The 27,014-nt window shown below is 34.6% G+C and overlaps 1 protein-coding gene and 1 long non-coding RNA gene across 2 annotated transcripts; both read right to left on the reverse strand.

Annotated features, from left to right (window-relative positions):
* Window positions 1-238: 238 nt before the first annotated feature.
* LOC128552049 (guanylate-binding protein 1-like) lies at window positions 239-8,876 on the reverse strand (the record flags this gene model as incomplete). Its single annotated transcript, XM_053533045.1, has 6 exons — window positions 8,714-8,876; window positions 5,448-5,575; window positions 4,534-4,643; window positions 2,986-3,377; window positions 898-1,172; window positions 239-460 (listed from the first exon to the last, which is right to left on the reverse strand). Coding segments are annotated over exons 1-6 (1,290 nt in total), but the record flags the coding sequence as incomplete, so codon positions are not given.
* A 16,026-nt stretch (window positions 8,877-24,902) lies between these two features.
* On the reverse strand, window positions 24,903-26,438 carry LOC128552050 (uncharacterized). The gene is made up of 3 exons (XR_008368962.1): window positions 26,286-26,438; window positions 25,520-25,692; window positions 24,903-25,227 (listed from the first exon to the last, which is right to left on the reverse strand). It is a non-coding gene; the product is annotated as an uncharacterized LOC128552050 (long non-coding RNA).
* Window positions 26,439-27,014: the final 576 nt, after the last annotated feature.

Raw genomic sequence — 27,014 nt, forward strand, 5'->3', positions numbered from 1 at the left:
CCCATGTTTTAAAATTGATATAATTTTATGGTTTCATTTATATAGAAAGTAATTAATTACTAGACAATTACGAGTGATGTGTTTTGTCAAACTTTACATGCTGTTTTATAAACCGCAAAAATGTGCCTTTTTACTCTTATTCATTGCATTTTTTCTGTAAAATGACACTGTTCAGTACATATGAGTGCTTTCATGGCTGTATAAATTACTTTAAATAATTAATCTGACTTTAATACACCTCATATCCATCAATTCCTTTAACATTAGCCATGTAGTCCTTCTTGACACCTTCGAGGTCCAGTTTGTACAGTGGATAGCCACCTGCCACTTTGTATTCACCCCGACTCCTCTTTTCTCCTATTTTCTTATAATACAGTGCTTGCAACAGACTTTCACAATGTTCTCGAACTAACTGCAAATTTTCCGTCTTTATTTTCTCCCACAGTTCATCCATCTCCGACTGAAACAGTAGTAATTCAGAGTTATAAGAAAATAAACAGTGTGTGTAAGTTATAATCTTACCATTTGAATATTTTTATATTTACACACCAGAAATAAATAATGTAGTTACTGTGCATGTATGATAATAAGAGACGTTAAATAACACTGTATAAGTAGGTGGTTCTTAAAAGCAGTATAACGTTCATATTGTAAAGGATGGCCCCAAACAACGGCTTTCTTCTACTTTTAAGTGTTTTGTGCCCCAAAATTCATGGCTAAGGTCCAGCTAAGCAAGTCTAATATAATGTTATGTTTATATATAAATATAATGTGTGTGTGTGTGTGTGTGTGTGTGTTTCGATTGATAAATTTAATCAGACTCTGTTATATGTACTAAATATTACCTAATTTCAGTAATTAATGTTAATAAATGACAAAGAAATCTACTTAAATTACCAATGCTTGTTTCACGAACTTTTCGGCATTGAGCACAGACTCAATTCTGAAGTTTGCTAGGGCAGCTGTCTGCATGTCTCGGTATAGCTCCTCAAAATTATTAGTGTGTAGAATAGGGAGTTGAATCTGTTCTATCTTTTCTTTAAATATTTGCACTGCTTCAGATGCCATTCTCTCGTTTTCGATATTTGCCACAACCATGATTGCGTCATCAACATCTGGAACCGCCCCATTTCTTATCGCATTCACGTAGTTTTCAACCAGCGATACAAACACTAACAAATAGATAACATCACTTGAAACATACCAATGATATAAACTCGAATTTTATTTTTTATTTAAATATTAGGGTTTTTTTTAATCTCAGTTGTTAACGTTAAAGAAATCTGACAATAAAGTTTTAGCGAAGTTAGTTTTTGCTTGCGCAAACAATCATCAAATAAGTTTGGAATAGGCTTCATTTGTTTTATGAAAACTCTTTCCAGAGTATTGCAGACTTAGCTGTGAAACTTTGATTATTTTCTACAGAAGATTTTAACTACATAATGTAAGACAGGGTGACGTGGATTTTAAATATTTGTGTTGGTGGAAACATGGTAAATATGATTTAATTCACATTAATAATGTGCTAATGTTTGCCTTTATTTTCATAAGATTAAGGTGGTATCACGTTTTGAATTTCCGGTGAATGACAAAAAACAAATAATATTCAGTTCTTTTTAAAAATTATTATGTTATGGTTAAGCAACTAGTTTCATATTCAATTTGGTACCTTACTGTCGTTTTGTTTATCCAAATCACGTAAGAATTTCTATTGTTTCAGTCATTTGTCACTAATTAGGGCAACTCACAGAGGAGCAATCTTACAAAACTAATCCCTTATTTTCACATCGATATTGAGGATTTATCTAATGAGCACATGTTTTAAAAAACACAATTTAAATACCAGTTGTGTTTTGCAATAATGTTAAAATATCTCAGCCGTGACGTGTCCTTAAAACGAAAACATTTATATTTATTTTGCCACCCCTCCAGCCCCTCGAGGAAGAAGGGGAATATTGTCTTGCAGATGTCGTTCGACCTGTCAAGGTAACTGTGATTTGGAATAGTTAAACGGTTTCCGGATAATACCTCAAGAATGCTTGGGTCTAGGATCTTTAAAGCTGATAGAGAGGTTGGCCATGGCCAGCAGATAAACCCTCTTGATTTTGAGGTTAGTAGGTCAAAGGTCAAGGTCAAAATTACAATGAACAGTTAAACCGTTTCTGGATGATGACTCAAGAACGCTTGGGCCTAGGATCAAGAAAGTTAATAGAGATGTTGGTCATGACCAGAAAATGATTCCTATTGATTTTTAAGGTTGTAAGGTCAAAGGTCACAGTGACCCGAAACAGTTTAACGGACAATAACTTTAGAACGCTTGGGCCTAGGATCATAAAAGTTGATAGGGAGGTTGGTCATGACCAGCAGACTATCCATTTTGATTTTGAGGTCAGTAGATCAAAGGTCAAGGCCACATTGACGCAGAAAAGTTCACTAATGACTGGTAAATGACCTATAATTATTGATTTGAGGTCAGTACCTCAAATGTCTAGTACACAGTGACCAAATGATTTTTGTTTCTTGTGCAGTTGCTGAATGAATCAATGGAGGCATTTCTTGTTCTACGAACTTTTGTTACATTATATTACATTATTTCTGACAATATCAGATATTGTCCCATATACAATAAGACGATATCTAAGCTTATCGTGATATCTAATAAAACATTATTTTTAACACGGTATTCATTTATTACCAACTTTTCATTGCATTTTTGACAATTAAAGAAATTGTAGATAGTTTAGTGTAGCTGTAACCCCTCGATAAACATATTGCCAAAATATGTGTATATATACCAGTTATCAGCAAAAAGTACTGAAATGCACTAGTACAAATGAAATTCGTCCTTCGTATCTTTTATCTGAATCATTCGATCTATTCCTTTGTCGAATCATAAATAATATTTACTGAAGTTTTGGAAGTAAAAATGACACGGTTCTTTACAAAACATAAAACTTTCTGCAAGTATCAGGTAAATGTACTTACTTCTCCCGTTCACCGCTTTACTGCTGATCAGAACTTTTGGACCGCAGGTGTACATATACTTTAAAAAGAGTTCTGTCTCTTCGATAAAGGACTCGGATAATTTTTCAAAAGGAACTGATTCCAGTTTTTGCATAGTTTTTCTATCACCAGGTCTGTCGAATACGGAGCACTTGCGTTTAGGGAAATATTTTCTGATGCATTCCCTAGGTCTGTTGTAATTTATCACAGAAATGTCATTTCCACACTTTAGTTGCAAGCTGTCTTCCAGGTATTCATCAGGTGTTATCTCTAGTCCATCTTTTTCCAGAAGTAGACTGAAATCACGTAGACATAGGACAAACGTTGGTAGGATCAGGCCCAACTCTTCATCATTAGTACCGTCCTTGGCATTACTGAATTGGATATTCTTGGACATTTCTGTTATAAAACTAATCGTTTTATGTAAGGAAAAATCCTAGAAGTTTTGTAAAAATGATATATGTATACCTAGTAATTGATGACAGATAGATTGACCGAAACAACTAAAACACATACAAATGATAACGTATCCATAAACGCAGCATTTAAACATTTTTTGCCAAAATAACACATCCTTACCTTTTTCACAACATACATTTTAAATATATCTTTGCTCAAATTATAATTACAAGAAATTAAACAATATTACCACAATATTTCAAGATAAATTTTGGATAATTATAAACTTCGTTGTTTTACAGCCATTTCATTTTCTAAAAATTAAACGGTAATAAAAGATAAAAACATTAACTGAACGAAACATTTTTTACCCCACTCGGAAGCGTTTTTCGATTATGTCTTAAATACCTGATTTTGCAAGAATTAAAAACTGCTATCATTGTACATGTTTAAAAATGAAAAAAACTTCCTGAATTTGCAAGTAATGTCTTCTTACAGAATGCAGGTAATTTCCTAAATACATAATATTATTTTTCTAAAATGTTTAATGTAAAATATTTACGTGATAACGTGCGTTTTTACAAACATTTAATGGAAATTCTAGAATTAGAAGACAAAATGATTAACTTTGAATAGAAATTTTAACCATGTTTTAACCCAGTCAGATAGCAGATATTGTATTCTATTGACAACACAACCTTAACAAAGCACCTTTTATCTTGCAATTTGTATACATGACGTCTTTATGTCTGTGATTATTTTCACGATTCTTTCTTCTAGCAAAATAAATCACGAAAGAACTGTGAGAATTACATAACAATGTTAATGAGACGTTTTTTCTGATCTCTTACCTGTTGAGTTTGTGGAGGGGAAGTAAAAAGGTTCATGAAAGGTTTCTCAATCATGTGATACCGAAGTGAATCACATACGTTTTTATATTGTGATACAGCAACTGTTTTGATTAGATATAATCGGGAAAGCAGTATACATGGAAACACTGTGTATTTCTACGTGGCACAGTTAATGAAGACCTTCGAGTTGTTTGCCACCAGTTATATCACATTTCAGAGTTCAGATGCGCAGGAATTGAATCACAAGGCCGCTATCACTTTGCAATGTTCTAAAGGATACGTTAGCTTTTCAATAGTGTCCTGGTTGAAGGCAGACATCATGTTATAGAGAAGCACATTGCTCAACAAAGCTGCTACGGTAAAAATCCTGTTATCGTGGCCGCTGTCACCCTGATAATGTATTAATTTCTGCTCTAAAAGTCATGTTTTGTTAATTCTAGCATAAAACTGCAGCTTTTGTCGTTTCCAGTGGTGTTTAAAAAGGAGAATGAACGTGTTTACATAAAGATGCTCGCGCCTACGCGCAAACGCAAACGCAAACACAACACGTGTTACAAATGAGCTTTCTGTGGCAAATCGAACACGTATTACGGCCAAATAACGTAAAATTCAAAAGGAATAGACGTCTTTTGATTACACACTGGCTTACATTTCCGTGGATTTCATGGACATTTTATTACGTTGATGGAAATATATTTATAAGTTGCTTTTTACACGTTTTATGTTAGAATAGCGTAAACGCAAGTTTATCTCGTGTTATATATCTGCAGAGTCCTTCAGGATTATGTTGATACCATCGCCCTATTGGGCTATTGAACCAACCAATCCCTCGAGGTAGTAAAGATGGTATAACACGAAAACAACATGTGTTATCCCTACATTACAATACTATGTGAAACATTTTTTATGACAAATCATGTATATTTTTGATAATTTCTCAAACATGCCATCAAGAAATAGCGCTAGCATGCTTAAATGCTACTTACTTATGATCTTATTTCTTAGAATATATAACCTCTATGTAATATCTAAAATAATTAAAATTCTCTTTTGTGACATATTAGTTCTTAAAATATGCATAATATTGTGTCAGTGTATGAAACAAATATGAAACAGGGTTCGCATAAAGTTAGAGAAAAAATATGCGAATGTCGATAGTTTAGATGCTTATGCACACCACCTATCTCTACGTACCTTTGCCACATCCCCTAGACCCTCTGTATCCAACAACAACAGGACCGTATTTGGTTTCTTGGGATGTTCTCTACACCATACCCAAATTCCTTTGGTTTTAGACTCGATTGTTTTTCCAAGAGGAAATCCTGAAATAACCAATTTGATGGTAATGCACTTAATGTATTTATGTAATGTATTAAATAATTCTGCTATACGAAACTGCAGTCTAACCTCCCCAAACGTCACCTCCCGAGATCGTCATCATCTTTACAACCTCATTTTTATCCCCCCCCCCACCCCCCCATTAGAATTCAACTTTATTTCACCTCTAAGGAACGACAACCCAAAACAACAAGCAACGACACTAATTTTTCTTCCTAACGACACATGAAAACTTCGTTAAAGTGAACAAAAATATGGGATCCCTGTGCTTCCAAAAATAACTCGCATGATTTTCAAATTTCCATGAAATCTAAAAATAAACCGGAAACTAAATACCTCTGGTTCTCTGTATGCTGCGGTATACCGCACAGAATGGCGCCCAGTTTTGTTGATCAAAGAGAAAAGCCGATTTTATTGGAGAAAACTTAAAAAAATTTCGGATAATCCTGAGAATACGGGTAATTATGTTATTCTTTATACAAACATGCAGTGTAGGTGTGTAATGATAATGAAACTAAAATTAATCGCTGCGCCATTAGTTTAATTAGAATTGCAAGTCTGACGTCATTTACCGGCTTTGAAGTTTGTTTGTGAAAATTCGAATCTAATTAAAAATGTAAAAGTAAAACTCTATATTTCGCAGTTTGACGCTTTCAGCTAATTACTATTTAAATCGGTTGAAAAGTTAGAAAACGAATGATAACTCCTGAGCTCCCGCCACGTGCACGTCGAGGAGTAGGCATGCGGCTACAAGCGAAGTGATAATAACTTTATTGAGGACAGCTTGTGGAGTCGCAACAAAGGGCGGGAGCTGTGGCCCTAAGAAGGACTGTTTATCTCCTCAACTACGTATTGTCATTTTCATCGGAAGAAGAATTTGGTACTCCACTTGGACTACGACAGCGGCATGACAAGAGCCCGTCTCGTCTATAGGATCGGAGATGAAGGCGCGAATATTCTTACCCATATGGGACTTCTGGCAGCGAGTATAAATAAACCTACTACTACACACACACAAAAAAAAACAAATAGTTTGATCATTTCATGCTTATGTAAAATGTACTGTCATTTTGTGGAAATGAAATTAATTCATGATTTTGTCACTTTTTAAAACCAACTTTTATTATAAAGCAGTTAAAATCGCTGTTGTTCCTCTTGTGTAATTGAATATGAATCGGATTATGAAGGCAGAATAAAATAGCCCCGTATAAAGCAGCTATTTGAACCGGCTACAAAAACAAGGCAGGTAATTTTAACTTCCCCAGAGCTACAACCTGTCTACAACAAACACTTCCTTAAGTCCGAATGGTGTTTGCTCTCGGGAGGCTGGACTGTACTTTAATCTGCTTTCGAACATATCTTTTATTAAATGATTTGGTTAATCTCAAGCATTCTGCAAGATTGTTCACAGCATAGGTCATATTTCATTCAATACTCAGAAAAGTGTTCAAAACTTCTACAAAAATCTTCTGATTGCTGTCAAAGAACTGTTCTGTTCTGGTACCCAGCACTATACTGACAGGAACCAAGACCATTATCTTAGATATTAATCATATGACTGTTCTGCCTGCACTAGGTTTGATTCGGAACAGTTCGGACACGCTCCAAACATTCGAGAACAGTCTACCCTTTCTCTTACTATTTAGTGTGTGCAGAATGTTTGGAGTAGGCAAAGGAATATGACCATAGTCTATGGAGCTAAATGTATTATGACTATGGTACAACTTGTTTACCTCTGAATTCAATATTTCTAGTATTTACATAATTGCAATGAGTACAAAGCAAATGGAATGACGAAATGAGCTAAAGCCTACTTGTCAAGCATTTTTAAATTTTAAAACCTTAGGAAAATGGAAATGTTAGTAAAACCTTGCCATATATTCATTTTACTTATTTTTATTGTTTGATCTGTACCTGCTTTTAGCTCTCCTGTCATGGAGGATGAGCTTTTGTGATCGCCCTTCCGCGTACGTCGTCCGTCCATCATCGATCGTCCATTCACAATTTCTTGTGAACATGATAATGACAACATTTTGAAATTGATTTTAATCAAACATGTACACAAATTGTATTGGCATAATATCTTGGTTCCTTTCGAAAACGGGCCAGATCCCATCATAGGTTCCAGAGTGTTGGCCTCTTAAAGGGCCAAAATTTGCTTTCGCAGCTATGTAGGGACTTCATTTATGGTTTGTTTGATACAAACTTGCAAGATATCTTTAACAACAACAGATCCTGGATCCCATGATAACCCATCAGGTCCAACCATAGGTTCCGAGGTTACGGCCCATAATTCATCCATGAAAGAGCCAAAATTTATCAGTTTTTACCATGTGAACACGATAGAAATGACAATTTTACATTTGATTTTATTCAAACTTGCAAAACATGTTTATCTTGATGAACTGTAAGCCAAGATCGCAACTGGGTCACATGGGGTAAAAAATTAGGTCATTAGGTCAAATCGAAGAAAAAGCTTGTTCACACTCTAGAGGCAACATTTATTACTCTATCTTCATGAAACTTATTCAGAGTGTTTATCTTGATGATTCCTAGCGCAAGTTAGAAACTAGGTAATGTGGAGTAAAAACTATTGCACCCACTCAAATCAAAAAGGCTTGTTAACACGCTAGACGTCATATTTATGACCCTATATTCATGAAACTTGGTAAGAATGTGTTTTTATTATTCATAGGCTAAGTTCGAAACTGTGTCAAAGGAAAAGCTTTAAACGCTCTTGGTGCCACATTTATGATCCTGTCTTTATGAAACTTGATTAGAATGTTTATCTTGATAATTCCTATGCAAAGTTTTAAACTGTCACCTACTCAAATCAAAGGAAAAGCGTGTTATCACTCAAGCGGTCATGATTATGACCCTATCTTCAAGAAACTTGATCAGAATATTAATATTGATGATTCCAAGGCCAAGTTCAACAGGTGAGCGATGTAGGGTCTTCATGACCATCTTGTTATTTTTAGACCTGTATCTGCAATACATCTTTCTAATAAAATAATATATTTTGAATGAGAACAAACACATGAAAGAGCAAGAAACATATGCTTCTCGTAATGGTCAACTTTTACTACACAACGATAATGCATCAAGGTTTAATTACCAACCTGAGCTTGAACCAGCCAACCGATTCAAAAGGTAAGATTTTCCAGTATGGTACAGTCCCGCTATAGCTACAGCAACCAAGGGTGCATCTATCTGTTCTATCTGCTTCAAAGGTTCCTGCTCAACTTGCAGTTTTCCATCCTCCGAAGTGCTTATCAGACACATTGGCACTTGAAATATTGGTAATCTGTAATAAGAACTTGCTTTTTATATGAATTCATCTTTGCGTAATTGGAATTATTTTATTTTTGAGTCATTTTAGTGTTTTAGACTAAATATATTTACTATGCATAATAAGGAGTACAACAACGAAGTACGCATATACGCGCGCATGCACGCGCACCTGCTCGCATACGCATTTATGCACAAATACGATAAAAGTAGTGGATAGATCTAGGTGTTTTTGTATGTTTGTGTAAGTTTCTTTTAAGCTCCACTATTCGCAGAATAGTAAGAACTAATCTTCTCACTCAGGCGTCAGCGTCACATCTTGGTCAAAGCTTTGCATGCAACATCATATTTTAATTAACCATTGCATCTATCGAATTGAAACTTTACAAAAGGCTTCTCAGTCAAGCTGCATCTCATTGAAAACTACATGTATTTGTCTTATTAAACTTTCCACAATACTCCCAGTCTTCAGACCTATTTAAATATCCAAGTTAGATAACTCTGGATTGAAATTAGTTTGAATTATGGTTCATTTTGGCTTAGAAACTTTGGCTGAAGTTTTGAAGGCAAGTTGTCACTATTGCCATGATAGAACTTTAATTTTATTAAATACCAATCTCTATTTTGTTATGTTGAGTTGTATTAAAACCAGGTCCCAATTCCACGAAAAAATAAGAAATCTGGTATTTCAAATGCTTGTTTTGTTCAATGTCGGCTAAAGCCATATATGACTATTTCATAGATCAAAACACAAAATTCAAAATTTTACATAAAACGAAGTATAGAAATAAGAAATATACTGACATTCGTTATATCGTGCTTCCAAAGAAATATCATAGTTTATCTGCATGACTGAAATAAGTGCTGCAGACAAATAGTACATAGCAAAATTTAGCTAATTAGTACATTTGTACATTGTTGTAGTAAAAATCAACATTAAATAACAATTACTTAAGCAATAGCACGATTTTAAAATAACCGACTTAACTAAGTGATTTCTTACGTTTTTCGAGAAAGTCACAATCAAAGAGCACAATAACATTTCACGGTGGTTGATCATCAGTCTGGCTACCGACTAGATAATCATTTTTTCAGAAAAATAATTCTATTATATGTTCTGATTTCATCAGTCTTGGCTCTAAGGGACATAATTATACAAAATTTGAATAGCTTCATGAGTTATATCATGTGAACAAGTCTGAACACATACTAGTTGATTACTAGTATGTGAATTAAAATTATAAAAAGTTCGAAATAGAAGTAACAAACATAAATGAAATAGTGCACAGCAGGGCATCGCCACGACACGGTCAGTAGCAAAACCACCACTGGGAAGTTTAAATACGTTTTCTGTCGAAATTTCTCATATTCTTACACCTACCATGCTCCTGTTTTATACCCTGACATTGCAGGCAGATAAGTCACCTTTTACCTGAATTCCGCCCATACAACAGTATGTACTAATTGTGAAAGTATGTAGCGGAATAGTCGGTATTGTTTATGATTATTTCGTTAGGTATGTATCGTTTATCACCTTTGGCTTGTAACAGTAATGAACATGTACACAATTCTTTGGAACTGTGCAAGACAAAGTAAATCAGAACATACTATGATGGGTTTACATAAACTAGTCTTACAATCAGTACGTAAATGTCAAGTCCAACTCGTGGTGAATTTATTGTTAAAAGTTTTTTTTAGGTTTAATGCGTCACACCGACAAAGTTATAGGTCACGCTTTTCGTGGTGGACAAATATTCAAGATGTCTATTTTGTCACGGGCGGGCTAGCTCCTTTGTAGAACCACCGACCTTCCGTAAGCCGGCCGAATGTCTTGCTCATTTGAAGAATTCTACGCCCAAAGTGAAGCTTGAACCCACAGTGAGGGGCAAGTGATTTGAAAGTCAGAAGCTTTAACAACTCGGTCGTGGAGGCTCCTAAAGGGGAGTTAGGTAGATTCATGGATTGAGACTAGTATACGTCTTTTTCCTTTTTGAACGGTATTCTTTTATTAGTCCCCTACTGGTTGAAAACCAGTTTCGGGGACTATAGGAATGCACTTTTCCGTCATTCCGTCCGTCCGTCCGTCCGTCGCAATTTCGTGTCCGGTCCATAACTCTGTCATCCATGAAGGGATTTTAATATTACTTGGCACAAATGTTCCCCATGATGAGACGACGTGTAATGCGCAAAACCCGGACCCCTAGCTCAAAGGTCAAGGTCACAATTGGAGGTCAAAGGTCAACAGGGCTTTTTTCCTGTCCGGTCCACAACTCTCCCATCCTTGAAGGGATTTTAGTATTACTTGGCACAAATGTTCCCCATGATGAGATGATGTGTCATGCGCAAATCCCGGACCCCTAGCTCAAAGGTCAAGGTCACAATTGGAGGTCAAAGGTCAACAGGGCTTTTTTCCTGTCCGGTCCATAACTCTCCCATCCATGAAGAGATTTCAATATTACTTGGCACAAATGTTCCCCATGAGGAGACGACGTGTCATGCGCAAAACCTGGACCCCTAGCTTAAAGGTCAAGGTCACAATTGGAGGTCAAAGGTCAACAAGGCTTTTTTCCTGTCCGGTCCATAACTCTCCCATCTATGAAGGGATTTTAATATTACTTGGCACAAATGTACCTCATAATAAGGCGATGTGTCATGCACAACTTTCAGACCCCTAGCTCAAAGGTCAAGGTCACACTTAGCAGTCAAATGTTATCATAGCATGAACAGGGTCTGTTTCGTGTCCGGTCCATAACTCTGACATTCATTAAGGGATTTTAATATCACTTAGCACAAGTGTTCCCCATGATGAGACGACGTGTCATGCGCAAATCCCAGACCCCTAGCTCAAAGGTCAAGGTCACAATTGGGGTCAAAGGTCAACAGAGTTTTTTTCCTGTCCCGTCCATAACTCTGCCATCCATGAAGGGATTTTAATATTACTTGGCACAAATGTTCCCCATGATGAGACAATATGTCCTGCGCAAAGCCCAGACCCTTAGCTCAAGGTCAAGGTCACAATTGGAGGTCAAAGGTCAATAAGGTTTTTTCCCTGTCCGATCCAGAACTCGGTCATCCATCAAGGGATTACAATATAACTTGGCATAAATGTTTCCCATGATGAGACGACGTGTCATGCGCAACACCCAGTACCCTAGCTTAAAGGTCAAGGTCACACTTTGAGATCAAAGGTCAAGAGGATTTTTTTCCTGTCCGGTCTATAACTTTGTCATGCAAAGCAGGATTTAGATATCAGTTGGCACAAATATTCCCCTGGATGAGACAACATGTCATGCGCAAGAACCAGGTCCCTAGGTCTAAGGTCAAGGTCATATTTAGAGGTCAAAGGTCAAATTCAAGAATGACTTTGTACGGAACATTTCTTCTTCATGCATGGAGGGATTTTGATGTAACTTGGACCAAATGTTCACCACCATGAGGCACCCTTGTTTTTAGAATTACGTCCCTTTGTTGTTACTATAAATAGATTTTATTGTAACTTTTTTATTACTGGCGGTAGAGAAAAATCGAGACCACTTTTATGTGGTACAGCATGCATGTTACATCCAATTTTTAGGTGTATTTTGACCTATCTCTACCTGGTAAAGAGTTTCTTGTGGACTTATATTATATAGATTTTTTTTTTTTTTTTTTTTTTTTTTAAGATTAATTTCCCTTTGTTGTTACTATAAATAACTTACATGATAACATTTTTATAATCAGCCAAAAAAAAATCAATATGAAAACAACTGTGGGTTTTTATATATGCACATTTTAATCCAAGTGTGTTGTTATAACATATTGTATATGTAGTACAATATTGTTTATACATCATTGACAGATATCAGTTCATTATGTTATACTGCAGTAGAGAAAATTAGGTGCCTTCCAGTAGGGGACTTTGTATTGCATGGCAATACTTCATTCACTTGTTCTTATTGGAATTCAAACTTTTATTTTATGTGGCTTATATCCAGCCTAAAAAGGTTGTTCAAAGTGTCTCGGACAGGTCACGTGCACAGTTTTGGCCATGGATTCTGTGCGAGTTTTCTTGTCATGTCCAGTGTTTTTCGTATGTTTCTGATTGAATTATTAAGTATTTTTCAACTTTGCTATTTCATTGAACAATTTTCAATGAGCCCTCAATGCTTTGACGCCACATAATGTTTGAACATTCCAAAGGACACCCAACCCGACTGACCACAATGTATACGTATATCATATTGTCATATGATAGATAGACGATGGTTGAAAGCGTATTTTGTTGCCAACATTAAAACATTTGCTATTCCAACAATCAATTGATTTAATACGTCTTTTATTTCTGAGATCTATAATTTCACAAGTATTCAACTTTGGATCAGTTTAGATTATGTGAAAGAAGGAGAAAACAAATTGAAAACAATATGTGATATGAATCGCAGTTTAGTAATCTCTATTTGAATATGAAATACATGATTGTGTTTTTAAATGAAATTACTTCGAAATTACTTACACTTCACATGTTCGAAAATAAATGATAACAACCATCCTAACAATGCAGTATTTTCATAAGGATGCACCAATCCTAATGTATAGTAACTAACATTATACTTATAAAGTTAAACAGCATATGATTGAAAACTTTATATTTGTCATTTGATCTAGTTACAGTTTTTGCAATACAGTCGGTATCAGTCGTTAGATTGTAAATACTAATTTTGCATGTATGTTCGAGATTCCTATTCCAGAACATTTTCGTATTCGTTACGTCAAATCTTTCCAGTTGCAGAAATCGCCAGGAGTGCATATTTTTTATAAATAAGTGCAGTTGTAATTACGTGGGCACATATAAATTTACCCATGCACGTTCAAATATGCATGCACCCATACTCGTAATAAATATATACAAATGTTTGTGTAAATAAATACGTGGGCGTATAACTTGACGCTTGCACGTATAATTCTGGGTGTTGGTATACAATGTAAATAGACACGTGTATTTATATATTTACACATGTAAGTGTAAATATAAACGTAGACGTATGATTTTACGCGTGTGCGCGTACTTCTGGGTGCTCGTAAGCGTACAAATACTGTATGCTTGCGCGCGTAATATAGCAGTGCACTTGAAATAATAGGTTCACGTTTATATACGAGAGCACGCATATTTGAATGTACATGCGTTAATTTATACATGCGCGCGTAATAACAAGTGCACGTATATATACACGCGCACGTCCATATAAGCGTGAACCTTCATTCTGGTGTACAGTTTTGGTCGATAGCCTGCTTTGCGTGCGCGCATATGTCAAAATACACGTGCACGTATTAAAATATGCGTTTTTTTAATGCACTTCCATATATGCGTAACTCTTGGTGTTCCTATATATACGCATGCACCTATATATTTACCTGTGCACGCCTAAATAGATGTGCACGCGTAAAATTGCACGTACATATAGACGTGCACCTACATATTTATGCATGCACGTATAAAATTTACACGGAGGCGTATATATTTACGCGTGTATGGATATTTTGAAATTTGCGCGTATGGAAAGAAGATCTTCGACCCAAACTGTACATCATGGAAAATTTAGTACAGCCGGTCATAAATTGTCCCCATTGAAAAAAAAAACGAAAAGAGCGCTATTGAGGTAATTGGTTAAGTACAAAATGATATATAATGCGCCCGGTAATATAGGATATAATGTAACATATATTCCCAGCGCGTAGCGCTTACCATAACACACTTGTTGCGGTTGTCCTGTGTAGATGTCATGTTTAACCTGTAAACTGATTAACTCATTAAAAAACTAGAGAATCGTGCCTGATAGATTTTGTGTTAGAAGTAAACATGCCATAAAAGATAAAACTGAAAGAAAAATATATTTAAGACGGAAAATTATCTATCTTTTATGAAAGTTAAATTTGTAAATGATATAAGCTTAGTGAAGTTATTTATTGGATTGTATACGGTACTAATGCACTTCATTCCTGACCTGAAGGTCAAAATAGCTCGTTTTTATCTTGTTTTATTGGCTTATAATTTCTGATTTTGCACAATAAATAATTGCCATGTTCAAGTAGTTGAAACTGAAAAAAAAAAAACTGAAACTGTTTTATTTGATTAAACGCCTATTTTTACGTAAAACATATTCAATGGCGTTTTACAAACATAAAAAAATATTACGTTTAAAAATCAAGACATTTTAAAGATGTATGAAATAAATGAGCATAAATATCATTGTGAATAAACTATTTAGTAAGTATTAAACAAAAGATCAGGCATCAGATAAAATTAATAAAATATTAGAATATTAAGATACAGTAAGATAGCCACAAGTACGAATATAAGATATGTCTGGAGTGAGGTCTTGGAGTCTAATTTCGAAGTGAGATTTTGGAGTCAAATTGAATAGTTCGTTTTGTTCTTAATGCCAAATTGATACACATGGGTCTTTAAGAAATTAAAATGTGTACCAACAGAAGTACATTTCACTTTTTGTTTCTAAACAGCAGATAATGGATTAACTGTGACCTGAAGGTTGAAATGTACAATAATTTACAACCCCTTCTATTTAACATTGGAATAGATACGGTTTAGATACAGTTTATATATTTTTCAATGAAAGATCGAAATATAACTAAGAGTGAAATACATCCGGTATTTCCACAGTGAAAAATATCAAATACACCTTGAAATGATAAGGAACTATAAAATGTTTAAGTTTAGTCAAAACATGAAATAAAAAGAAAATGTGTTTGTTTTACATGTCGTATCAAAATATGTTTCACTCGCGGAAGCATATCTTATATTCTTACTTGTGGCGTATATGCCACTAGTGAAATATGTAACATCTGGTGTACAGTTGTGATAAGTATTTCAGTCTTACACTGAAACACACAAACGTCCTCCACATATCAAATGATTACAAAACAGTATAGCCTTAATCGATCGGCTTATAAGGATGGCTTAATTATTCTACAATCTGATATTTTATACTTACCATCCTTCTAAAGTCAAGCGAAATGTTCTATTATTTTGACTAATAATAATGACAGTATTTCCTCCAAGCAATATTAAAATACGATCACCACTAAAATATAAATTATTGACTAAACAAAAATAATAATTCATAAGTGTACATCAGTATGGCATACGACAAAATATGGAGTGGAGTCTTGGAGTGGAGTCTGGAGTGAGATCTTGGAGTCTAATTTCGAAGTGAGATTTTGGAGTCAAACTGAATATGGTTTTTCAGTCAAAGTTTGAAAAGTTATTAAGATTAAAAGCAGTGGTATTATTGATTTATAAGTGAAATTTCATAAGTAAGTTGCTATTGCTGTTGCCAACTATAATAAGACTGGTGATTGTTCGTATGAAAAATCAAATTTAATATAACGGGAGACTGGAAGATATACTTTCGATTATGGAATGGTGATGATTTGTTTTATATAATTGTTAACAAAAACTATTGATTGTTGTCCGAGTCCTTAGGATAAATGTATAACACCAGTTATATAACCGTCAATATTATCATCATCATTGATGTCCTGAAAACCAATTTATCACCCTTGACTGACAAAATAAACGAACACTCTTAAGGAAAAAATTGTCCAAATTTTAATCATCGTCATTGTTATCAACAACAATACAAACACCTAAAGTCATCATCAACAACAATAACAACAACAAACCGTTCTCTTCCGACAACATCTATTTTTCATCTTGTTCATCAGCAAAACTAACGATAATAATGAGGATGTAATGACAGATAATGATGATTGTGATGATGATATTGATAACAGTAGTGATGATGACAGTGGTAATTGTGATGATGATGTAAATGATGATTACGATGGAAATGATAATGATGATTATCTGGTGTTGTTGGTGGTGGTGATGATGATGATGGTGATGATGCTGGTGATGATGGTCTTGATGATGGTGGTGCTGCTGGTGATGGTAGTGTTTGTTATGATGATAATTGTCGTTATGGTTGTGTTGATAGTGGTGGTGCTGGTGATAGTAGTGGTGGTGATAAAACTGTAGATGATAATGATTGTTGTGATGATAGTGGTGGTGGTGGATGATGATGTTGTTGTTATTGTTGATAATGGTGATGGTGAAGATGATAATGTTGATGATGATGCTGGTGATGATGGTCTTGATGATGGTTGTGCTGCTGATTATGATAGTATTTGTAATGATGATAATTGTCGTTATGGTTGTATTGATAGTAGTGGCGCTGATGATATTAGTGGTGGTGATAAAAATGTAGATGATGACGATTGTTGTGGTTGTGATGATAGTGGTGGTGATGATGATGGTAGTGGTGTGGATGATGATGATGATGATGATGATGATGACGGTGATTATGATGATGATGATTTAAATAATGTTTTTCAAGTTTCTGTGACACTTTAATGTGTCAAAGCATAAAGAATTACATAATGAATGGATTTGATAAGGCTAACACGTAAGAAACAAATTGCAGGTGTGTAACAACTAAAATGTGTGGGAAATGAAAGAACAGTTAACCATAAAACCTTCTAATGGTCCTTTTTTCATAGCAAGAGCAAAAATTATTTATTATTGCACATTATCTTTCAAGAATTTTTCTGCTAATTAGATCGGTGATAAAGGAGTACCCAAGCATGCAGCAGTTGAATAATTCCATGACTTGCACTGATAAGCCCAGTGTGTTTAATGTATAATATAAACAATGTTAATGTTTCCATGCGTCCAAATTTGCAATATGTGTTTTGTGGTTGAGAAATTCAAACCTGATGTTAAAATTATTTTAAAAAATCAATAAGTTCCAATCATGAACTTTCAAGTTCAATATTGGTAAAAATACCATTTTCTGATGGTGTTGTTAATGATGATGATGATTTAAAAATTGAAACCTAATATACAGTTATTACATTTAATTGAAGCATCACTTCAAAACAAATGTTTTAATTTCACTTTCATCATCACAAACATCAATGATTTTCATCAATAACAACAATTTAAATCATCATCATTATCATATACATGCCATTCTTATTTCACTGACAACATTGTAATGAAAATATCTTCATCACTACCAACATCACCATCAAAAGCATCCTGTCATAAAAATCATCATCGTCATCATCATCATTATCATCATCGACAGAAGCAGGGCAATAAAAAATCAAAACAAAATCATCATAAAGAAGCGGCATAACTACATGCCATTCTTTTCCCTCCCTTTCTCAATTCAAAAAATAAAACATCATCATCATCAGTGCTATTAACATCATCAGCTGCATTTTCATCCTTAGCATTATAAAACCATTGACAAACAAAGAAATATCAGCATACTCTGCATGAACATCGTCATCAAAAAAAGCTACAAAATCAATTATAATCATCATCAGCAGCAGCAGTAGCAGTTTCGCTATTTCCAACAACATTCTCTTTCCACCACTTTCCTTCTTTATGACCATCAATATATCTGATATGGAAAAAAACACACAAGAAAACATATGATTTTGACTCAAAAAATCTCATTCCATCTTTTCACTCCAAGGTCACTCCAAACTCTCACTCCATGACTCCACTCCAAGACTCCACTCCATATTTTGTCGCATGCCCATCAGTATCCATGTCATATGTTACCGACTGGTTCCTGTCTCCCCGCAAGTTTATACCTTCTTTTTGTGAGAAAAAAAGTTTCGAACGAAGACATGTACTTTTGGGGATGCCACTGTTTAAAAATGTCCCATTCAGATTACTCTGTCCGTGAATAGTTAATAGAAATTCTTACCTTGTAAACGATTTCCCTGCCATAATTATTTAAGAATTTCCCCCTTCTTTTCCTATCACACACACACTATCACTTTGTCTGTTACACTGATCTGTCTTAGCGAATACAGAGTCAGTAACAAACCGATTACAAACGTACAAATTTCTGTACGAATACCATAATCCACCGCGCGAATGCTAATCTAAAAATAGCCAGGCTTTCCCAAAGAGAAATGTAGCTCATGATATTGAAAGCATATAGTAAATTGTCTTATTAATACTGAAAGGATCGTTCAATTAAATAACACAATTCAAATGGTTTATTGCGGGCAGAAATTTGTACAAACCGGACAGAAGTTGCGAAATTGTCATTTGTGCAGGAAAGAAGCGTTTATCATAATGTCCAGTACTAGACAGGTATAGAGAGACATACGTTTAAGATATCATGCTTTCTGTTTATGCAGGTAAACTTGTGTTTGGTTAAATTTCAACAGAGCACAATTGTCTGAACAGTGTACAATATCATTACTGTTTTTTTTTTCAGGCAAGGGTGGAAAGTGGTAGACAATGAAACCAGTAACATTTTTATTTAAAAAAAATAAATAATGAGACAAACATTTCCAACATCTTTGGACGGTTCAAAAAGCCCATGTTAAACATACGATAAAGCCCGAAACGCGTGAAAATGTTCCGAATGTAAATCGAGTGAAGTAGGCGCTCTATGTATAGAGTTAGATTATGCGTCTTGATACTGTACCAGAGGAGTCGGTCAATTGTGGGTTATTGATTACACTGGGCGAGTCTACTTACTTATTACTTGAGGATGAAAAAAACGTGTTTTTAAATGTTGTTCTTAAACAAGGGTGGCGGCTGAACTACAAAAAGTACAACAACAGTTAATTCACAACAAATCGTACGGTATGTTTTATAATCAGTAGAAGCTAGTCGTATTTACGCTTATGAGACCTGTTTCACCCATAAGTAAAGAATTCACAGGTCCATCATGAAATATTTTCCCCAGCGCGCATATACTTCACGTATTCCATATGATAGCGGCCGGCCGCGATCAATAACATGTTAAACCTACAACTATGAAGGTTTAACCTTTAGCCCGCTAAATTTCTAAAATGGACTGGTTCGTCATTCGATTTGAACAATACCATTTATCATTCTAAGGGGTGTTCACTGAAAATTTACTGATTGAATAGCGAGCAGTGCAGATCACTATCAGCCTGCACAGATGTTCAGGCTGATCTTGGTCTGCACTGGTCGCAAAGGCAGAATAACTTGCCGCCAGTAGGCTAAGGTTAAACAATACACAGCTGATAAGCGCTTCCAATCAGCTATATTGTCCATGTTATAGAATACGTAAAGAAATCTAGATCTACTTGTACCTAACTTACTATAAATCATTCTCAATCTACGCAGGTATCTTCTGCAAAACTTCATAAATCAATGACTTTCCATATCCAGTGGGTAAAATTACTGTTCAATGTATCTCCATCAATAATTTTTTCTAACACATTCAAGCGTGACCACAGATTTACCATACCATAAATTTACGGTCAAAAAGCTTATCTGAAACCGAAGAACAAGTAGTTCCATGTCCTCCATAAATTTTACGTAATTCAATTCTAAGCTTCTGAGATTCAACTTGATCAAAAAATGCATGATTGCTTAAGAACATATTTGTCGTAATCTATATTTTATAACAAAAACAACGCGTATGAAAATGAGCATGCTTGCTTTGATCACATGACCAAAACAATTCTTCATCACGTGACCAAAAAAAACATTAAATAACCTACACAAATAGCACAGTACTACAGCACCATCCGTTTATCTGTAATCGGTATTAAACCAAGTTGCGTCTTTTGTAAACGTTTTAAATTAAAACTCAGTTACTGCTAGAAAAGTTAATCGAAATTTTATTATTACATCAACTCCAAAGAGCTTGTTTTGGTCACTTAATCAGAAAACATCTAACTAGCACGACGTGCGTTCGGATCTATTTCGGATAAAATTGCACTCGTGTATCCGTCAAACTTCATAGCATAGAAATGGGTTTATGGAAAGATATATTGCATGAAATCAGCAGAAGAGGTGTTATTTTATTTATTTTTCATAGAGAAAGATACGGTCTTTTCATTATATTTACGTAAATAATTTTTATTTGCATGACTTAGGAAAATAATTGCAGCCGTAACGGAGGGGGCGAAAAATTCGTACCTGTTTCCCGAAAATACGAACGTATACACTTCAGTTTGATTTAATATTACATTCCAGCTGGTGTTTGCGATTGACATATCATTAAAGGGTATAATTAATCCGAAAGAAACATTAGTTTTAACAAGCTCGCCTTTTAATCGTCAGTAGATTTGCGGGGTTTTCGTCCCCAAATATTCACGTTCTGGCGTACGATTTCCTCTCGGATAATTATACAATAGCGGTATTCGGAAGGCTGCAATGAAATCATTAGAGACAATTCAAACTAAGTTAGAAAAAAAATCAATTTTCAATATTAACATTTTTAACAATAAAATCCGTAAAAACATCCTTAGAATGCAACCAAGAAGAATTCGGTTTGATTGAGTCTGCAATTCATGAGAGGTAATGAAATGTGCAACAACTCTTACGCCCCCTAGCACCGGCTTAAGCGGAACTCTATTACACATATGTTGAATGGACTCCATGATCCCAAAGGACCAGAAAATATAACAACACTAAAACATGCATGTTGTCACGATTATGAGGCATATTATATTAATCTACAGCTGAAAAATGACTTAATGCAACCCGAAGATCATGATGAGTGCTGATATTGGAGACAGTAGTAGTTGTTTTGGTTGTTTTGAAATTGATAGAAACATTTAATTTCATTGTAAATATTCTTTTATGGTTGCTTTTAGTTTAAGAACTATTCTGAAGTGTCTTTTATCTATGTAATTTATGTATAATATATTCATAGCTTGCTTGCTTGCAAGATGAGATCTCATTTGAAAAAAATATGTATATAAAAAATCACCTGTCAATGTCACACGGGCCTGACATGGAAATTCGTTTCTGATCAGTAACTTGAGAACCACTTGACCCAGAATGTTGAAACTTCATAGGATGATTGGATATGTAGAGTAGATGACCCCTATTGATTTTTTAATCACTTGATTAAAAGTTAAGGTCACAGGAACCAGAACTTTGAAAACAGTTTCCAACCAATAATTTTAGAATCATTTGACCAAGAACCTTCCATCAAGATGATAGGAATTACAAAGCCGATGACCCTTAATGCTTCTGGGGTCACTTGACTTAAGGGAAAGGTCACAGAGGCATGAAGATTGAACAACTCTTTCTGGTTCAATAACTTGAGAAGCACTTGATCCAGACTGTTGAAACTTCATAAGATGATTAGACATGCAGAGTAGATGACCTCTGTTGATTTTGGACTCACTCGATCAAAGATCAAGGTCACAGGGGCCTGAAAATAGAAAACGCTTTACTTGAGAACCACTTGACACAGAACTTTGTAACTTCATAGGATGATTGGATATGCCAAGTAGATGATCTCTATTGCAGCCAACTATCTTTCGCTTCTATCCTCAGTTGACTTCCTGCCTATAACGACTATGCATTGGGAGGCTAGGGAGACATGGGCATCTTCTAATTTGAAAATTAATTGCCCTCCTTAAAAGGAGGAGGGGTATATTGTAAAACTAATGTCTGATGATGGATGTTGGTCGGTCTGTAGACAAATCAGTTGTCAGATGATAACTGGAGAACGCCAGGGCCTAGGATTATGATACCGGGAAATTCGTCATGTCCAGCAAATGACCCCTATTGATTTTGAGTTCAGTAGGTCAAAGGTCAATATCACAATGACAATAGAACTTTTTTGCCCGAAAACTAGATTATGCTTTGGTCTAATATCACATTTGAAACGGAGGTCATTTCAGACTCAGTCTGGTAAATGACCCATAATTGTTGATTTAAGGTCAATACGTTAAATGTCCAGTGGGCAGTGGCCAAATATTTTCTGTTCTTGTCAGTTACTTCATGCAAGTGTTCTACAAGATTTTGTTATAACTAGAATCCCCAAACATCATAATTAATATTTTATATTTATCAATTAATCCATGACCTTTGCTCACATTTATTGTTATACCCCTTGTTCCAGTAAAAACAGGGTGTTTCCCAATGATTTGTTAAAAAGTGCTTATAATTCAAAAAAGATTTTGAGCAAAATTAACTAAACCTCACAAAATTTTCAATAAGCACATGAGCTTTGCTCATATATTATTTTATCCCAATTGACAGAGTAAAAAGCAAAGTTTTACCCCTTGAATTTGGAAAGGTTGAAAATTAATCAAAAGAAGTTTAACTAGGATCACTAAACTTAAGCTAACTGTTCATGCCCATTACTGGAAGCTGTCAACCGCTGCCCACTTCAGTCCTCTAAGTGCTTTGACTTGTTTTTTTACAGAAATATCTAATGTCTTGTAAATTCCATCTAGCAGCCGACAAAAAAGATCTAAAATAAAAGGAAGCTCTGCGTGACGTTTACATCGATATATACACTCAGCCAATCAGCGATTGCTATCTTTCACTAATTTTATACCTGGCGCGTCATAGTTCTTGGGTTATAACAGTCGTTAATTCGACGCCGCCTCCTTTCGACGCCGCCGGGAGGCGGCGTCGAGTATATGGGATACACTTTTATTTTGGACTATGTAAAGATGGTAATGAATAGTTCGAAACGATAAACAGAAATCAGTGAATAGTGTGTTAAAGGGCCCATGATATTGCACAAAAAAATTTAGTGAATAAACCAAAAATGGCAAAAAGAAAACATCAAAAATGTATGTAACGAAATTATTATGTGATATAAAACAATGTTATTTGTCATTCCTCTCCTTATTTGTAGAGCAGAAAATTTTTTTTTCATTTAAACATTCGTCAAAATGTTGATCCGATTTATTGATAAGGGAGGTTACTCTAAGTAAAGTTTTCCGAAAGAGCAATGTTTTCCAAATATCCAATGAAATTGTAGGAAATGACATTACCAGATCACGTGAAACTTTATCAGTGAATAGAAAACACTCATTACATTATGATAATAAAAAAATAATGGTTTCTGTGAACCACAACTCTGAAATAATTAACTTTCAGCAAACAAGCTGCATTTATGTGAAACTTCATAAATATGTATCTGCATATAAGAAGTTTCCACAGGTGCTGACCTTATTCGGTGAAATAATTAATTTAATTTTGTATGTAAAGGGATCACCTACTCGCAATGTCAATGTAATTGCAGGTAGAGGATTTGTATTGCATGGTAGTACTTCTTTATCATGTTTATTTTTTTATAACATACATGTATATTGTGTTGCTAATGTTGATAATTTGTAACCAGTCAGTCTAATACAGTAATGATTAGGTAAGTTCTCATATTGCAGTAAATGTACTTCGGACACAACACTTGGCGGCGTCTTTGATGATTGCATCAATGAATTTCCTTGTATGTAGTGTGAACGCGTGGAAGAGTCTAACTATCACTGAAACACGAGGATGCGGAATGTTAACAGTTTGAGGAGTGTTACAAAAGTTTGGCTGAAAATGATACCTAATTATTTACTCAACTGTTGTTACGAAGGAATGCGAATGTAGGTACGGATACGGCGTTCTACATTTTTGTAAATACGCATGAAAGTTAATACATGTATACATTATAACACGACCTGATTTAGTTTCCTGTAAACAAAGAATTCGAAGGCTGAAAAGTGTGCGTTTTTATGCCACAGTTCATTGTTCGTACTTCACGATTATTACGTAACAGTGTCAAACATCAAAGCGGCACGCTTCAAAAGAAACCCACTCAAGACAGGTAAAATATCCCAAACGAAAAAAACAGGGTAACAAACTACTATAACAAACAACTAATCGTATACAGTATACCATTAGTATAGAATTAGTAATAATTTCACATGCAAATGAGCTAATAGTATACTATAACAAACTATTATCAAGATACTATTACTAATCAAACTGTGTAATGATATGCAAATTGATTGCAACGGATGGTCAATAGTATACTAATTATATACTGTTAATAGTATACTAATTATATACTGCAAATACTATACCAGTTGTATACTCTTAATACTATACTAATTGTATACTGTTAATAGGTCATTTCACAGTAGTGAAAAAGCCATGGTGCACTTTAAGTATTCAACTCAAAACATAAAATGATGAAACATAGCAGAGAATTCTTTGTAAATTATTTAATTCACAGAATTCAAAATAATAACATGAAAATGACTTTTACATGACAAATTAGAAACGAATGATAGAAATACCTTTGAAGCTTTCTAATCTGCTAAATATATATAAAATTCAAAATAAGAATTATTCCATTAAATGCAACTGCCGTTTAACACTAGAGAAGTATACACTGAAGTCATTTTTACTGAATATTTATTCCCTTTTTGGCAAACTTATTGGCATATATCCAATTCTTTCTGTTATTGCCAGATTCCGCCTAGCATCAGTTGGCTGCACCATACTTCTTTTTACACCACATTGTCACTTAGTCTGAAAAGTTGAAAGAGGAAACTAACAGCCACATTTACAATATCATAATATGTCTTAATTTAATGTAAAACGTTTAATGTGGTAACAGAAAATTACACTGTAACAGTAATCAACATTACCAAAATACTAATTATGTCATCGGTCTTTAAGATAATTAGCCGTTACTTCCACATGAAGTTCAGCGGGTTGCACTAAATGTAAATATTTGCCATAGTCAATGTTACAAAATTGTGAAACCAACAAAATAAAAATCCTGAATTAATCAAAAGTAATATAAAATATTTATTTTTACCTTTCAGGTCTTCCACTTTCATCGGGTTTTAGAGTAGTCAGTGTTTAATCGCCAGGGTTTGATTTTCCTAGCCCAGTGCCCGTACATGCAATCATCTCCTCCAATATGAAAACAGCACTTGATAATTTATTGTCCGGTCGACCATCAGGTCACTTATCAATGATCAGTCTCACCTGCAAAAGTCAAATAGATAAGACAATTGATGCAGCTGTTATTTACAAATAAATATGAGGCCATCTCTCACCGATTAAAATGATCAGATGATAGAAAATAATACAACCCAGTCTGTAATTTTCAGTTTGCATTGTTCACGGTGCTTCCGAGGAATCTACTTTCCTGATTTTATTTTACATAAGTTGTAACACATTAAACGATGAACAAGTTAAAAATATCAATCAAAACTACATACAAAAACTTCTATTGAACAATCGTTTACCTTTGTAAATTCAAATCTAAAAGCAATCCTCTAAGTACGAACCCGTAGGGGACGAAACGGTCAAATGTTTCGGACTAATATTGGGCAGTGTAGCTAATTATTTCGCATACAGACGGAAGAAATGATATATTGTTACATATAATATGTAATAATACTTTGAATAGAAGTCAAATAGTTGTGTTTAAACTAAAGAATAACTCGTTTTCTTTGTGCTACCGGCGCTGTAATAATTTTCGATCTTTCGTACCCTCTGTTAAGCTACAAAAGATTTGTAAACTTCTCGCTAAGGTTTTTAATTCTGAATGATAATAAATAACTTAAAACACTCACCACATGTTATGATTAAACAATCATTTCATTTTTAATCGTTTCCATGCTTTTGAATCAACAGTTATATTGATTTTTGACGATATTGTGTATCCTCTTGTTTTCACAAATTTCAAAATGGCGGCCGACCTGAAAACATATGCGCGACCTTTGGGTTTTTCCGAAAGTTGCTGTTTTCAGAAACAGATGCGACCCGGTAAATAGTGTTTCCAAAACAAAAGTTTTGAACTAAATTAAAGTTAAGAAAGCATATTTTGCATTGATATGTGAGGCTTGTCTGAAAATTTCGTATTTTTTAGAAAAACAGGTGACACTTAGGTGGACTACTTCTTTGCGTGAAAGTATCGTATTGCCACAAGTTATAAGGCATTCAAATTCCCCCTTTCTGATTGGATAAGAGGTCATTAACATTTATAGCTCGATTGTTTATACTTTATTACCAGTCATTCTGCAAGTGTACATGTGTACTCGCAATTTGCTGTTGGATAACAAGATTATAAATCCGGTAATATGGCAATAAAAGAACAAATAAAATACATATTGTAAATAATTTCATTAGCCTTTCAAACATGAATATTTTGTTTTGATTTAGAGTAGTTTGATGATTTTACATGAAAATGTTTCGGCTGGAACAATCTTCTTCCCAGGTTTAGTCTACAGCCTACAGGTATCCGGGGTATTTACCTTGACGCCAGCTAGTGTCAGATTTCGAGATCTGCAGCTTGTATATTT

This window comes from Mercenaria mercenaria, unplaced genomic scaffold (assembly GCF_021730395.1).
Source record: "Mercenaria mercenaria strain notata unplaced genomic scaffold, MADL_Memer_1 contig_1977, whole genome shotgun sequence".
In the NCBI taxonomy this organism is placed as follows: domain Eukaryota; kingdom Metazoa; phylum Mollusca; class Bivalvia; order Venerida; family Veneridae; genus Mercenaria; species Mercenaria mercenaria.